This window comes from Chelonoidis abingdonii, chromosome 8 (genome assembly GCF_003597395.2).
Source record: "Chelonoidis abingdonii isolate Lonesome George chromosome 8, CheloAbing_2.0, whole genome shotgun sequence".
NCBI lineage: Eukaryota > Metazoa > Chordata > Testudines > Testudinidae > Chelonoidis > Chelonoidis abingdonii.
The window spans coordinates 57,567,701-57,584,160 of record NC_133776.1 but is presented as its reverse complement, the minus strand read 5'-3'; the positions used below and the strand labels follow the sequence as shown (position 1 = coordinate 57,584,160).

The 16,460-nt window shown below is 51.3% G+C and overlaps 1 protein-coding gene across 2 annotated transcripts in view; it reads left to right on the top strand.

The window, feature by feature from the left end:
- SNED1 (sushi, nidogen and EGF like domains 1) overlaps nucleotides 1–16,460 on the top strand; it is a 126,414-nt gene that overhangs the window by 64,474 nt on the left and 45,480 nt on the right. For both annotated transcript variants that reach the window (XM_075068651.1, XM_075068650.1), the window contains 11 exons: nucleotides 2,899–3,012; nucleotides 4,369–4,482; nucleotides 4,666–4,782; nucleotides 5,666–5,791; nucleotides 9,018–9,122; nucleotides 9,906–10,019; nucleotides 10,859–10,975; nucleotides 12,535–12,651; nucleotides 12,735–12,851; nucleotides 13,478–13,591; nucleotides 15,989–16,162. In XM_075068651.1, coding sequence (XP_074924752.1) covers nucleotides 2,899–3,012; nucleotides 4,369–4,482; nucleotides 4,666–4,782; nucleotides 5,666–5,791; nucleotides 9,018–9,122; nucleotides 9,906–10,019; nucleotides 10,859–10,975; nucleotides 12,535–12,651; nucleotides 12,735–12,851; nucleotides 13,478–13,591; nucleotides 15,989–16,162 — 1,329 coding nt within the window. The remainder of the gene's footprint in view (nucleotides 1–2,898; nucleotides 3,013–4,368; nucleotides 4,483–4,665; nucleotides 4,783–5,665; nucleotides 5,792–9,017; nucleotides 9,123–9,905; nucleotides 10,020–10,858; nucleotides 10,976–12,534; nucleotides 12,652–12,734; nucleotides 12,852–13,477; nucleotides 13,592–15,988; nucleotides 16,163–16,460) is intronic.

The window sequence follows — 16,460 nt, the reverse complement described above, 5'->3', positions numbered from 1 at the left end:
CTCAAACACCTTGAAATGCACTGACAGCAAGGATATTGGGTAGTAACTCACCATATTGTAGGGGTCCTTGCCCGACTTGAGAATGGCTATAATCTTTGGTTGACGCCAAATGCATGGGAGCATCTTCTCATTAATGACCCATATACAGAAATTAGTGAGCCACAGTGTCACCTTTGATCCAAGGTGCTGAAGGAATTCCGGCAAGATGTTCTCATACCCGTTACTTTTCCAACCAACTTCTGTGTAGTTAAAGTCCCCCATTACTGCCAGGCCTTGTGTTTTAGATATTTCTGTTGTTTGTTCTAGAAATGCCTCATCCCCCTCCTTTTCCCCAGCCCCTGCCACAATGTCATCCCTATTTTTTCCCCTTTTATTTTTACCCAGAGGCTCTCAACTGGTCTGCCTCTCCCCTCCTTCTGGACATCAGAACAAGTGTGTATAGTTTTGATGTATAATGCAACACCACCTCCCTTTTTACCCTGTCGGTCCTTCCTTCCATAGGGAACCATACTTCTCTATGCCAATATTTCAGTCAGTCCCGCCTAGGCTCTGTGATGCCAATAAAGTCACAATTTACCTTATGTAGTAACATTTCCAGTTTTTCCTGTTTATTCCCCATATGCCTTGCATTTGAGTATAGACATCTTAAGTTACCAAGCAGATTTCCCCACTGATTTCCCTCTTGTTGCTCCTATGATCCATGCATTTCAGTATGCCAGCCTTCAGCGGTGCTGATGCTTCTCCCCTTCAGGGCAGATGACACAGGCGTCTTACACCTTAGCATTGATTCAGGACATTACTCCCTGCAGAAAGCTGAAGGCATCAGTACTCAGAGACACAGTCTCTGATCATGATTGCAATATGCCACTTCCTGCCAAATTTGCATGGCTGCAGATGAGGGTGTTCAGAGGCCTAATTTTGGAAGGGAGAGGCTCTTGTGATAGATCAGCTGAGCGGTGATGGGACAGCAGAGGGCAATGGGGTGAATCTGCAAGGTGTATATGTTTCTTGCCTTCCCGCTGGGGAGAGTGAGAGCCAGCCAGCAGGGGCAATTCGGGGGCAATTGGAGGAGGGTTCACAGAGGCCAGGTGCCTAGGGCCCTGGGAGGAATGTGGCAAATGGGGATAGGGTGACCACATTTGTTGGCTTGAAATAAGGGAGAACCACATGAAAAATAAGGGACAACACTTTATTTTAAGGGACATTGCAGGGAAACACCATTTCTCTTAGCATAGCATGCATTTGTCTCTCAAGTATACACTTCTGCTGCCCTCAAGAATACAATGCAGTTGTCATAAACTTCAATTTAATATTTCAAATGGTAAAGGGACAATCCCTTCAAATAAGAGATGGATTGTCACCCTAAGGGACAAATCAATGATTTAAGGGACAGTCCCTTAAAATAAGGATGGCTGGTCCCCCTAGCTGGGGTGTGCATATCTGTCCCATAGAGCCCCACAGCACTTGCTTCAGCTTTGGCCACCTGGGGCTCTAGAGGGGCTGTGTCAAGCCCATGTTTGGCACCGTGCCCCAAATGAGTAGGGTTCCCACATCCAGGATATAAAAGACCAGGACATCCAGGATGATCCAGAGTCCATACAACTGAACAGCTGACAGTGTGTACTGAGCACCCATCCCAGGTCAGCTGTCTAACAAGGTAAAGTGCTGCTCAGGATGCACAATGGTGTGGTGGGGCCCATAGTCATTCTATGAATCCAGGCTGGAGGGGTTGGGGTGCACAAGAGCTGTAGGATTGGGATCGGTTATATACAAAGCATGCTGCCGTGGCAGATGATGATTCTGGTATTGGGGCCTCATCTGGAGCTGACTGAAATCCAAGGGGTCTTTACATTGACTCCAGTGTGCTTTGGCTCAGGTCCTTACTGAGAGCCAGCAGGCAGAAGCTGGACAAAAAGCTACACCCGCGTGGCAGGCAGCTGTCACTTAGGGTCAGAGAGAGCCAAACACGAGGGCTTCCTTCCAGAAATGCTGAGCAGAAGGAATTGCAAACAGACGCTGACCAGAGCTTCCACTGGAGGCTGTTCTCAGAATGACAGATAGCTGCACCTGCCCAGCTCAATGGACTCCTCTGGATGAGCCACCTCAGTCCGAGCACAGGCCCATGGTACTACCACGGGCCTCAGCAACTTGCCCTAAATAGCTGCAGTGTCTTGGCCTCCAATAAGAAAACTTGTCCTAGGGAGCAAATAAGAAAGTGGATGTTTACTAAAGGAAAACACATCCAAGAGCAAACATGGCACCAGCACCAAAAGGAGGAAGGTAAATGAACCACCTGAACTGTCCAAGCCAGGGAATATTATCTGATTTGCCCCAGTGTAACAATAGCATCCTACATGGTATACGTCTCTGTATAACTCCTTCCTCCTTGCATGTCACTGTTGAACCAGACTTCAGGGGAGCAAGTGCTAAAGGGGAGGGAAATGTAATGAAAAGGTATGTGATTTACTTAAAAAAACCCTAATGTGCAAGAATTGGAGCTAATTAATTAGTGCTGCCCCCTGCTGGTGTGATGGTGTTTGGCTCCCTGGGATGGTATGATTTTTGATGGTAGGGCTAGTGGCTGCTATAAAGATGAGCCACGACCCTGCATTTTGAGGACCTGTCATTCCATAAAGGCCCTGGGATTCACAAGCTGTCCTCCTCCCTTTCTCCAGCAGCAGGACTTGAATGGGAGGAAAAACACCAGCAGTCCAGTTCCCTTTCCAGCCAAAGGATCTGATGGGGAGGCAGTGCCTAGGAAATGTTTCCTTACAGCAACCATGGGGATGGGCTTGGAAGGTGTGATGGCTCCAGGTTGGGAGGAGAATGTTCTGAGCTTTGCGTGTCATTCCCCAGCACCAGATTCAATCTCTCATGTGTTTATTTTGAACATTGCAGTGGAGTCGCCCTGTGAAATGAAAGAGTGCCAGAATGGTGGGCAGTGCCAAGTGACAAACAAGACAGCGGTGTGTGCGTGTCAGTCAGGATATACAGGAGACTCCTGTGAGATAGGTAAGAAGCCAATTGGATGACCATGTGTTGGAATGGCCTCAAGCGAGAGGTGAAGTTTTAGGGTGATATCTCATATGTTCCACTTGAACTGAAGTGGCTTTATGGGCCTCCTAGCAGATGTTGGCTTGTACCCACAGAGGTAGCCCTGCATGTTTGAGTTTGCTTTTCCTACCTCCCTAATTCCTCAAATTATCAGTTTTTGGAGGGCGAGGTTCTGTATTGTTGTACATTTAGTTGATTTTCAACTCCATCCCTGCGCACCTGGATCCATATATATTATTACTCTCCTCTGAAAACATTCACAAGGATCTTAGATGAAGTAAAGACGTATGTGTAGGTCACAGATGAGACCACACCTAATACCAGACAGGTCCACATGGCGGGGTGGGGTGGGGAGGGTCAGTGGTGAAAGTGGAGTGAGCTAGACCAGGGATCGGCAACCTTTGGCACGTGACTCACCAGAGTAAGCACCCTGGCAGGCTGGGCCAGTTTGTTTACCTGATGCGTCTGCAGGTTCAGTTGATTGCAGCTCCCACTGGCCACGGTTCACCGCTCCAGGGCAATGGAGGCAGCAGGAAGTGGTGGCCAGCACATCCCTCAGCCCACGCCGCTTCCCGCAGCCCCCATTGGCCTGGAAGAGTGAACCACGGCCAGCGGGAGCCGCAATCGGCCAAACGTGCGGACGCGGCAGGTAACAAATAGGCCCAGCCCGCAAGGGTGCTTACCCCAGCGAGCTGTGTGCCAGAGGTTGCCGATCCCTGAGCTAGACCAAAACGTGGCTATGAGGGCAGAGATAAAGAAGTGCACTAGAAGTGCACTTATTGGGGAGGGCTAGCTCAGTGGTGTGAGCATGGGCCCGCTAAACCCAGGGTTCTGAGTTCAATCTTTAACGGGGCCATTTAGGCATCTGGGGCAAAAATCTGTCTGGGGATTGGTCCTGCTTTGAGCAGGGGATTGGACTAGATGACCTCCTGAGGTCCCTTCCAACCCAGATATTCTATGATTCTATGACACATGAAGGAAGCACCTGGGAGTTGGAGGAGGGCAGAAAGCTAGGTTTCCCCTAGGAGAGAGTGCAGAGGTCAGAGACAAGTCAGTAATCTAGAACCTAGCAGATACATTCATCTGGAGGAGGAGCTGGAGAAGAGATCTAGCCCTAAGGAGATGCACTCACCTGGAGTTGGAGTCAGAATAGGGATAGAACTCTAGGAGAGGGCTTGCCTCTCTATTTCCGGTGGTAAGAGACAGAGCTAACAAACAGGGGGCCTTAACCACATCCATAGATGTGTGTGTTGGGTTTTAGCTGGTCCTGGAGCCAAGGTTAGCCCTGAGCCCCTTCCTGTTCTTCCCCTACAGAAATAAATGAGTGTGAATCCAGCCCCTGCTTGCATGGAGGGCGCTGCATTGACCTGGTGGATAACTACACGTGTGTGTGTGTGGAGCCCTTCGTGGGACAGCGCTGTGAGACAGGTGCCCTTCTCTTATCTGCCCACGGCAACAGTCTCTGGGTAGGGCTGGGATCGGTCCGTGGCTGACCCTTTGCCGTTCCTACCTGCCCATGTGTGGTTGTCCCTACCCAGGCTCCATCCAGCCATGCTCTTAGCACTCCTGAGTCAGCGGGGCTGAGCTGAGGCTCCCTCTCTCCCACTCCAGACCCCTCGCTGTGTGAGGAGAGGAACTGCAGGAACCGGCAGACCTGTAACTACATCCGCCCAGGACGCTACATCTGCACGTGTTCGCCGGGCTACTACGGCAACAACTGCCAGTATGGTGAGCTCGGCCTTGTTCCTTCCCCGTCAGCCAAGGACATGGGGCTCGACTCTGAGCAGCTTTGTGCTGCTCCTGCTGGAAACTCCCTTGGGATTTACTCTGGGCGGGAAGTCCCCAGACAGGACAGAGCTCTATGTCACACCACCTCCCAGCACTCAAAATCAGGCCTGGCCAGGGAGAAGGAGACTGCCCGGGCAGTCCCCAGCCCTTGAGGTGCTCTTGGCAGCAGGCTGTATGCCATGGATTGGATCAGCCCCCAGCTGACCTCAGGGCAGCACAGAAGGGATCCTCCCCAAGTCCTACCCCAACCACCACTCAGGGGAGCGAGCAGCAGATTCTGTAGAACTCCCCCTGAACCGTGGCAGGAGCTGAAGGTGCAGGGCCAGAGGGACTCATCTGAAATGAGCCATTTCACCAAGGCTCCTGCCAAGACACTTGTGGGAAGTGATCGAAAAAGGACTATAGCCGGGGTTCTCAAACCCCTCAGGGGGTCACGAGGTTATTTCGTGGGGGTCATGAGCTGTGAGCTTCCATCCCAAACCTTGCTTTTCCTCCAGCATTTATAATGGTGTTAAATATATTAACAAGTGTTTTTAATTTATAAGGGGGGATCACACTCAGAGGCTTGCTATGTGAAAGGGAGCACCAGTACAAAATGTTGGAAGTCAGCTGGGGGCTGATCCGATCCGTGGCATGCAACCAGTGTTTTCCGGCAGAACCTGCCTGGCTATTGGAGCTGGCTGCTGGCCATCTGACCAGATTCATCTCTGGAGTTATTCCCATTAATATCCTGGAGGGATACTGGGGGCTGTTTTGGCCCCTCCTTAGCTTAAATGACTTGACTTTTCCTGCCCAGTCTTTCACCGATATTCACTCTTTGCAGGTGGGCCCAGAATGCCAAGTGCTTGTCTCTCTAGTCCATGCCAGCATGGGGGGAACTGTTTGGAAACTGAACAAGGCTATGTCTGTGAATGCCCAGAGGGATATACGGGCACTGACTGCAGAGACAGTAAGTAGCAGAGGTGGGGATTTCTTGAGCCAGAGATTGATCTCTGGATAGAGTTTGTCTTGGACAGTTTTACTGTTACGTTTGAGAGCAGGTCAATTAGATCAAGGGTTGATCAGAGTTCAGGATGTGCACAGACAAGTGTGGAAATTGTAGGGGACAATTTCCTGGGGCAAGTGCTGGAGGAACCAACTAGAGGCAGAGCTCTTCTTGACCTCCTGCTCACAAACAGAGAAGAATTAGTAGGGGAAACAAAAATTGATGGGAACCTGGGAGGCAGTGACCATAAGATGGTTGAGTTCAGGATCCTGACACAAGGAAGAAAAGAGAGCATCAGAATACAGACCCTGGACTTCAGAAAAGCAGACTTTGACTCCCTCAGGGAACTGATGGGCAGGATCCCCTGGGAAAATAACTTGAGTGGGAAAGGATTCCAGGACAGCTAGCTGTATTTTAAAAAATCCTTATTGAGGTTGAAAGAACAAACCATCCCAATGTGTAGAAAGAATAGTAAATATGGCAGGCAACCAGCTTGGCTTAACAGTGAAATCCTTGCTGATCTTAAACACAAAAAAGAAGTTTACAAGAAGTGGAAGACTGGACAAATGACCACAGAGGAGTATAAAATATTGCTCAGGTATGAAATCAGGAGTGAAATCAGGAAGGCCAAATCACACTTGAAGTTGCAGCTAGCAAGGGATGTTAAGAGTAACAAGAAGGGTTTTTATAGGTACACCTCTACCACGATATAACGTGACCCAATATAACAAAAATTCGGATATAACGCAGTAAAGCAGTGCTTTGGGGGTGCGGGGCTGAGCACTCCGGCAGATCAAAGCAAGTTCGATATAAAGCCGTTTCACCTATAACGTGGTAAGATTTTTTGGCTCCCGAGGACAGCGTTATATCGGACTAGAGGTGTATGTTAGCAATAAGAAGGTGGTCAGGGAAAGTGTGGGCCACTTACTGAATGAGGGAGGCAACCTAGTGACAGAGGATGTAGAAAAAGCTAATGTACTCACTGCTTTTTTTGCCTCTGTTTTCACAAACAAGGTCAGCTCCCAGACTACTGCACTGGGCAGCACAGTATGGGGAGGAGGTAACTAGCCCTCTGTGGAGAAAGAAGTGGTTCAGGACTATTTGGAAAAGCTGGACGAGCACAAATCCATGGGGCCAGATGCACTGCATCCGAGGGTACTAAAGGAGTTGGCGGATGTGATTGCAGAGCCATTTGCCATTATCTTTGAAAACTCATGGCAATTGGGGAAGGTCCCAGATGACTGGAAAAAGGCTAATGTAGTGCCCATCTTTAAAAAAGGGAAGGAGGAGGATCCAGGGAACTACACGCCAGTCAGCCTCACCTCAGTCCCTGGAAAAATCATGGAGCAGGTCCTCAAGGAATCAATTCTGAAGCACTTAGAGGAGAGGAAAGTGATCAGGAACAGTCAGCATGGATTCACCAAGGGCAAGTCATGCCTGACTAACCTAATCGCCTTCTATGAGGAGATAACTGGCTCGTGGATGAGGTGAAAGCAGTGGGCGTTTATTCCTTGACTTTAGTAACGCTTTTGATATGTCTCCCACAGTATTCTTGCCAGCAATAAGAAATATGGGCTGATGAATGATGTAAGGTTGATAGAAACTGGCTAGATCATTGGCTCAATGGTATTGATCAATGGCTCATAATCTAGTTGGCAGCCAGTATCAAGCGTGCCCGAGGGTTGGTCCGGAGGCCGGTTTGTTCAATGTCTCATTAACGATAGAGGATGGCATGGACTGACCCTGAGCAAGTCTGTAGATGACACTAACTGGAGGATGGTCAACACGCTGGAGGTAGGGATAGATACAGAGGGACCTAGAACAAATTAGAGAGTTGGGCCAAAGAAATCTGATGAGGTTCAACAAGGACAAGTGCGGGTCCTTCACTTAGGATGGAAGATCCCATGCACTGCCACAGACTAGAGACCGAGTGGCTAGGCACCAGTTCTGCAGAAAAAGACTAGGGGTTACATGACGAGAAGCGGATATGAGTTGACAGTGTGGCCCTTGTTGCAAAAAGGCTAGATGGCATTTTGGCTGTATAAGTAGGAACATTGCCAGCAGATCAAGGGACATGATCATTCCCCCATTCGCGTGGAAGAGCTCATCTGGAGTACTGTCTCCAGTTTTGGGCCCACACTACAAGAAGGATGTGAAAAAATTGAAAGAGGTCCAACAGAGGGCAACAAAAATGATTAGGGGGCTGGAGCACATGACTTATGAGGAGAGGCTGAGGGAACTGGGATTGTTTAGTCTGCAGAACAGAAGGATGTGGGGGGATTTGATAGCTGCTTTCAACTACCTGAAAGGGGGTTCCAAAGAAGATGGATCTAGACTGTTCTCAGTGGTACCAGATGACAGAACAAGGAGTAATGGTCTCAAGTTGCAGTCAGGGCTGGCTCCAGCTTTTTTGCCGCCTCAGGCGGTGAAGAAAAAAAAAAGTCACAATTGGCAGCACTTCGGCGGCAGCTCTATCGCACCACTCCATTCTTCAGTGGCAATTCGGCGGCCAGTCTTTCCCTCTGAGAAGGACAGGGGGACCCATGGCCAAATTGCCGCCAAAGACCCGGACGTGCCGCCCCTTCCCATTGGCCGCCCCAAGCGCCTGCTTCCTGTACTGGTGCCTGGAGCCGGCCTTGGTTGCAGTGGGGAAGGTTTAGGTTGGATATTAGGAAAAACTTTTTCACTAGGAGGGTGGTGAAGCACTGGAATGGGTTACCTAGGTTGGTAGTGGAATCTCCTTCCTTAGAGGTTTTTAAGGTCAGGCTTGACAAAGCCCTGGCTGATATGATTTAATTGGGGTTTGGGCCTGCTTTGAGCAGGGAGTTGGAGTAGATGACCTCCTGAGGTACCTTCCAACCCTGATATTCTATCATCAGATAAGCAGTGGCTCTCCTCTCCAACAGGGAGGTGCAGCTGGCTGGGGATTTGCCATCTCCTAGAGGTTAATTAAGTTAAAGTTCTGATGTCCTAAATGAAGAAAGGGGAGGTTCTGCTGGGAGGTTCTTGTAGCTGAATGGAATCTAGGCTCCTTGCACAAAGGAATCTGTGCAAGCCTCGTGTTTACTCCTTGTCAGAGTCATTTGGTTGCCACAGTGATGGGCAACCTGATAAACACCTAACTAGCTAGCTAGAGCATGGACTCAACTGTCCCAAAAGAGCCTCCATTTGCCATCTCTGTCTGTCACAGAGCTCTCTGATGACTGCGAATGTCGGAACGGGGGAAAGTGTCTGGATGGAAACTTCACCATTTGCCAGTGTCCGCCTGGATATTTTGGACTTCTCTGTGAATTTGGTAAGAGCAAAGATCTCCCTGTTTATCAGACTCCCACATTTCCTTCCTTTCCCCTTTCTTTTATAATTGAAAATAGAGAGAGAAGCTAGGAGTCCTGCTGGTCCCACAGCCATTGATGGAGTGCTAGCCCTCAGAGACTATTCTCTATCACAGCATCTACTGTTCCATCAATCAGCCTCTGCTCTGCTCTAGAGCCAAAGGGAAGCTACATGCCCAGGTCCTCCTCTTCCTACTCTTCTCCACCAGAGCTCCCTACTCAGCATCAGAGAGTCACCTGCTCTGGAGAAAAGGAGAATGGACTATTTCCATTTGTTCAGTCCTTAGCTCCACACCCTGCAGCCCGTGGACCCTCACTAACTTGGCTGCTGTCTTCTGGAGGAGAGGGAGGTTTGGGGTTTCATACACATTTGCTCCTGAGCTCTCCATACCGACCCAAATAAAGCTGCAATAGCCCCTCCTTGGCAGGAGGGACGAAGGGATTCAGACAGGGTCACTTCCCCCTCCAGCTCCTCCTTAGCGAAAAAAGAGTAAAAAATCTCTGTAGAATGCCCTTTCCAGGCCCTGAGCTGTCTGAGCAGATGGCTGGATACTGGCTTATGGCTACCACAAGGAGTGGGGGTCACTCACCGGACGCCGACCTGTGGCTAGCACACCACGGGGGGGTCACTCACTGGACGCTGGCTTCTGGCTGGCACACTCTGGGTCACTGACCAGACATTGGCTTCTGGCTGGCACACTGGGGGATCACTCACAGGACACTGGCTATTGTCATTCTTCTCACAGAAGTGACCACTACACCGTGCAATATGAACACACAGTGTCCAGACGGGGGCTACTGCATGGAGTACGGTGGGAGCTATCTGTGCGTGTGTCATACGGACTATGGCACCAACCACTGTGAGTCTGGCCGGGTCTGGGCACAGGGAGGGGCTGGGGTCGATGGAAAGAGTGCGGGGCAGGCACTCGTAGTGTGGCTGAGGGGATCTGAGCTGCAGTGCTGGGGGGTGGGGGTTGTCAGCAGTGCCTACAATGACAGAGGAGCAGCGGAGGAGGGGAGGGGTGGGGAGGTGTCAATGGAGGAGGTCAGGCATGTGACATGGCTTGATGAGCTGCTACAGCACAAGGCATGAGCAGGGAGCACCTCAAGGGGATGAGCCATGCCAGTAGAACGGCACGGGATACCAGGGAGCCAGACTCCTAGCAGTTCCTTTAGGGAGTAGATCCCCCTGCCCCACTCGTTCAGGGATGTCAGAGACCCTCTTCCTCCCTCATGTCCCCCGGGTGGTGTCCCCGAAGTGGTGGTGGTGACAACGCCTAATTCCTATCTGGACACGCTGGGTCAGCTCTTTGTCCCCATTGCACAGCTGGGCAGAGCAAGGTGCTGAGTCCTGCAGAGAGGGCCTAACCCACAGCTCAATGGGGAGAGTCTCATGGGCTTTGGGTGATTTGCTGTGTGGCACCCAGTCACGCCACTGCAGGAACGCTGGAAGCTCGCCCTAATCCTAGCAGCCCTGTGAATGGCTAGAGTGCAAACACTAGTGGCCCACAGCAGGGTGCAGGCCACCACAAGCCTTACAACGATACAGCCAGGGAGGAATGCCAGGGAGCCAGCCAGCCCTGCCACTAGGAAGGAGCAGACTAGATGCACCTGTGGGGTTTTGCCACTCAGACCTGCTGTTTCTGGTAGGACTTGTATTGGCCATCTTAACTGTGTGGTCTCATCCGTGGTTTTTCAGCTGTGCCATCTCCCTGCGACTCAGAGCCCTGCCTGAACGGGGGGTCTTGCGAAGCCCACGATGACTCATACACCTGCGAATGTCCCCGGAGCTTCAACGGCAGACACTGTGAGAAAGGTACTCCTGAGGCATGGGCTGGAGAGACGGGGCAGGGAGGTGCCCTTGGCATGTCCCACCTGCCATGTACTCTGGTTAGTCTGTGTTCAGGATACTCCAGCCCCATGCAGAGTAGCAGCACAGGTTCAGGAAACAGCTGCATCCAGCCTTCCAGTTCCCCTTCCTGTCACTATGTTGGGTAGCTCGGTCAAGCCGAGGAATGGTCACCTGGAAAGAGTTCCGGCTACAGCCAAGAGATTGGAGCAAAATCCAAGGCCCGTAAGGCAGATGAGCAGCCTAGAGATCCTTCAGCTGTAAGAGCCAGTGCAATATCTACCTGCACTTCACAGTGGGGAAATTCCACTCCTGGCTATGGGGGCAGGGGAAGGTGAGAGATCGGGGCAGAACTAACAGCCTTGGGCTCTAGAAAACCCCTGAGGAACAGAGATGCTAATTGGGGCAGTGAAATCAGAATGGTGCTTCAGCCTGTTCAGTTCTCTTCCCTTCAGGACATCTCTTGGGACTGTCTGGCTCCCCCAGCGCTGAGCAGATTCTGTAGCTCATTTCAGAATGGGGTTAATCAGCTCTGATGTCTGAAGCTGTACATGGCTCATGTGCTATGCAATCCAGCCAAGCAGCCTTTGCCTCACTGGGGAGCAGTGGGTGATTTGCCCAGTTCATGCAATAGACAGGTGGTAGCCAGGGCCGCCCAGAGGATTCAGGGGGCCTGGGGCAAAGTGGGGGCACTTGTACTCACTGGGTGGCGCTCCAAGTCTGCGGCAGCGGCGGGTCCTTCACTCACTCCGAGTCTGCGGTGGCAGTGGGTCCTTCACTCGCTCCGAGTCTTCGGCAACACTGAAGGACCCGCCACCGAAGTGCCGCTGAAGACCCAGAGCGAGTGAAGGGCCCGCCACCAAAGTGCCGCCAAAGACCCGGTCCGCCACCAGGTGAGTAGCCAGGGAAGAGATTCTCGGCCAGGGCTCGCAGGGCCCCTGCAGGGCCTGGGGCAAATTGCCCCACTTGCCCCCCCAGTCTGGGCAGCCCTGGTGGTAACATTGCTGTGCAGGGCAGATACATGGGAGTCGCTGCAGCTGCTTCTGGCATAGGGCACTAGCTGTGTCAAGGCACACAGTGACGCTATGGAACAGCTTAGGCCAAGAGTGGATGTGCTGATTTGCCAACACTTTCAAACTTAGGTGGGGCTTAAAGTCAGGCTTTTAAATCTATATTTAGGCTCCTGTGTTTAAGTGGCCTGTGTTTCCACGGTGCTGAGCTCCTACCTGCAGTGCCATTGGCTTTGGTGGGGCTGTGCCTGCACTGCTCATTGACAATCAGGCTAGTCAGGTGCCTGACTGGATTTCTTTAAACCTGACCTTGAGCCCCCAGGAAGGAGATTGTGGCTGTTTCTGAGCAGCTGGAGAATGGAGCCCTCGGAGGAGGTGGCTAGGGTGTGAGAGAAGCAGCCAGCCCATGAGAGGGGATGAATCGAAGCCATCAAGCCATCCCCACTCCTGTTGATGAAAGCACAAGGGGTGATGCTTTCCACACGTGGCTCCTCTGCCTGTATTCTCTTTCCTCAGTCAGGCCAAGGCTGTGCAGCTCCGGGCCGTGTCGGAATGGGGGGACTTGTAAGGAGGCAGACGGAGAATACCACTGTGCCTGCCCCTACCGATTCACCGGGAAGCACTGCGAGATAGGTACCCACAATGCTGAGCACTAGTGAGGGGAGAGCTGGGAAGGCATTGGCTGCTGCTTAACATGGCTCTCTTTGTGCCCACAGGTAAACCAGACTCCTGTGCCTCTGGCCCATGTCAGAACGGGGGCACATGTTTCCACTACATCGGCAAGTACAAGTGTGACTGTTCCCCAGGCTACACAGGCCGGCACTGTGAGATAGGTAAGAACGTAGCAGACTGGCAAGGAGGAAAAACTAGGGGTCTGGTGCCAATGCTCAGTTCAGAGCCACCGGCCAGAGACCCAAGGTCTGCCGTTCAGTGCTTGGCTACTAGGCCGGCGATCAGTGGACTTGGAGTCGTTCACAGGCTCTACACATTAACCAGGGGAGCATCCTCAGCTGGGGAAGCCACAGTCAGGCAGTTTGGGGTACTAGGTGCCATTGCCCAGTCAATGGTGTCTCTGCCCATTTATCAGAGGGCGTGCGTTCAATCCCTGATTACTGGAGCACAGCAAGCAGAGATCTGTGCTCAGTCTGTAGTATCCACAGAGACTGAGTTCAATGGATGGCTAGTGTAATCACTGCCCAGTGAATCCAGCACCCGTCCAGTCGTAACCCAACTCCTCCATGGGCCTGGTCGGGTGCCCTAGAAAATCCTCTGAGAGCTGAGCAGGCTGGTACTCGTTTGTTAGTGGGGTTGGAGGGCTATTGATTTAATGCTCCTAGAAGCTCATCCCGACATCCCCATGGTTTGGCGGTGTATCCAGGTAGCACTGTAGATGTGGCACAGAGAGGGAGGAAGGGCTCCAGGCAGCGTGTCCATGGCCATTTGTGATACTCTTTTCCAGCCCCTTCTCCTTGCTTCCTGAGTCCGTGTGAAAACGGAGCCACCTGTGAGGATCATGGCAGCAACTACACCTGTACATGCCCTGCGGGTTACGTGGGAAAGCTCTGCCAGTCAGGTAATAGCCAAGAAGCCTCAGCACCAGGAGCAGCCCAGAGAACTAACCCTGCTCTTGAGCAAGGCCAGCTTAGAGCACTTCCCAAGCCTGCCCCTTGACAAGGGGAGAGTCCTGAACATCAGCCTTCTGGTGTTAGACCGCCCAGCATGGTTCCATCATCCTGGCTGAATGAAGAGGGCAGGGCGGGGGGTGCTTTGCTGGAGAAAGAATGGAAGTTCGAAGACACAGCTTCTCTTTGCAGTTCTGCACAAATCCCCAGGCAATCTCGGGCAGTTCTTTAACTTGGCAGTGGAGTTCCTCCGAACCGATACCTGCATAACAAGCAGCAATTTGGCTCAGACTTCATACTAAAGGTCCCATCTTCTTAAAGAAGAAAAGTTCTTAAAACAAAGGGATCATGGAAGCGAAAGGCTCTGCGAAGATGCATCTCAGGAAGATCTCATGTTGGTCTCAGCCCTGTTGACACTGTAACTTCAGCCCTAGAAAGGCTGTTCTGTGTATCCCCAATATATAGGTCCTTCACTGTGGCACGGCTCCCCCTCTCCCAGATTATTGATGGCCTGGTGCAATGGCATCATGTACTGAATAGTTTCCTCCCTGCAAGTAATGTCTTGGACACCCATCGGAGGTGCTGGGAGAGGGTCGGAACCGAGGCCACTGGCGCTGTTCCTGGATCCCTACAGCCCTACCAACAGCGGTAGGTGATTAGGAGCACTAGTGAAGGCATGTGAGTTCCTAATGCCTGCTGCTTGGCTTTCCCATGCCTCTTACCCACCGCCCCTGCTTGCCTTGGCATATTTCAGGGCATAGGCATGGTGCCAATGTCTATGTGACAGGTTGGATCACAGAAACCCCCTTGGGAACTGCCACCTAATTTGTCAGGACTACCTCTAAGCCCATTTTCCCTGCCAGCTTGGGACTTCATACCTTGCCTTATTTGAGCCAGACATGGTAGCCTGCTGCAAACACAGATCCAAGTCTGAACCACGTCTCCCACAAGCTGCAGTCTTAACTGAAAACAGCTTAAGAAGTGCTCCTGTCTTCAACACTCAGATACCCAGCTCCCAATGGGGTCCAAACCCCAAATAAATGTGTTTTACCCTGTATAACACTTATACAGGGTAAACTCATACACTGTTGCCCTCTTTAACGCTGACAGAGAGATATGCACAGCTGTTTACACCTCTCCCTCCCCAGGTATTACTACTTGGTCTGGGTTAATTAATAAGTAAAAAGTGATTTTATTAAATATAGAAAGTAGGATTTAAGTGGTTCCAAGTAATAACAGACAGAACAAAGTAAATTACCAAACAAAATAAAATAGAACACACAAGTCTAAGCCTAATACAGTAGGAAGCTAAATGCAGGCAAGTCTCACCCTCAAAGATGTTCCAATCAACTTTTTTACAGATGAGCCTCCTTCTAGTCTGGGTCCAGCAATCACTCACACCCCTGTAGTTACTGTCCTTTGTTGCAGTTTCTTTCGGGCATCCTTTGGGGTGGAGAGGCTCTCTTGAGCCAGCTGAAGACAAAATGGAGGGGTTTTCCCAGGGGCATATATAGTCTCTCTCTTGTGGGTGGAAACCCCTCTCTCCCGCTCTGTAGAATCCAGCTACAAAATGGATTTTTGGAGTCATGTGGGCAAGTCGCATGTCTATGCATGATTCAGTACTTACAGGCCGATGTCATTGTTCACTTGTTAGCCCAAACATTCCCAGCAAAGCTCATTTGTGGATTTGCGTCTATCAAAGCCCATTGACAACTTTAGTGTTTCTTGATTGGGTGCTTCCTGAGAACAGTCTTTTTTCAAGAAGCTGACCAAATGCTTCACTGAGGCTACTTAAAATCAAACAAGTGCATAGTCAATATACATAACTTTGAATACAAAAATGATACATGCATACAAATAGGATGAATATATTCAGTAGATCATAACCTTTGCAGAGATATGTTACATGGGATATCTAGCATAAAACATATTCCAGTTATGTATATTTACACTCGTAAGCATATTTCTATAAAGCATTATGGGGTGCAACGTCATAGTCGACTCCTGTAAGGGGATGCTGTAAAAATGCCCTGCGTTGCAGCCCCAGCCTTGGGGTCTGCAGGGTTGTCTCCAGGCTCAAGCTGCTCTCTGAGGCCAGTTCTCGGACATGGCAGGGTTTGCCTCCCCAGGCAGAGCCAAGGTTCTGTGGGCAGGAGCTGGAGAGCTCTCTGGAGCTCACAAGCGCAGCCCTGGATGGCAGAGCCATCATGCTCTCTGGACTTGGCCCAGCTTGCCGCATCTCGAAGAGACAGGGAGCAACTGCTTCTTGGATGCCCAGGTTACAGCGCTGGCTCAGGGACACCTGCTGTTCACATGTCTTGTCATTCACGCCTCTCTTCTTTCCCCAGAGGTGGACTGCGGCATTCCCAACGAGGTGAAGCATGCCCGGGTGCTATTTAACTCCACCCGCATGGGCTCTCTGGCTGAATACCAGTGTGAGCGAGGCTACATCTTGCGCCCTCAGAACAACCCCCGCATCTGCAGCGCACAGGGCGTCTGGAGCGACCCCCCAGAGTGTGACGGTAAGATGGTGCAATGAGGAAAGGGGCCTACACAGCCTGAGCTATCCTGCCAGAGTGGCTGCTTCCTGGGGCCTAGCTGGGCCTGGAGCCCCCTTAGCAGCCATAAGATGTGGCCATTTCTCTAGTGGCACAGCCTGTGTGGTGCCCCTGGGGATGCTTGGGAATACCCCTCTCTGAGTAGACCAGACTCTTTTCAGTCTGTGCTAAGATACCCAGGGCTCCATACGACCTTGGAGGCACACAACTTCTGGGGGGACATAGGGTCTGGATGCGGACTTCATGCTGTCCTCAAGCCCTC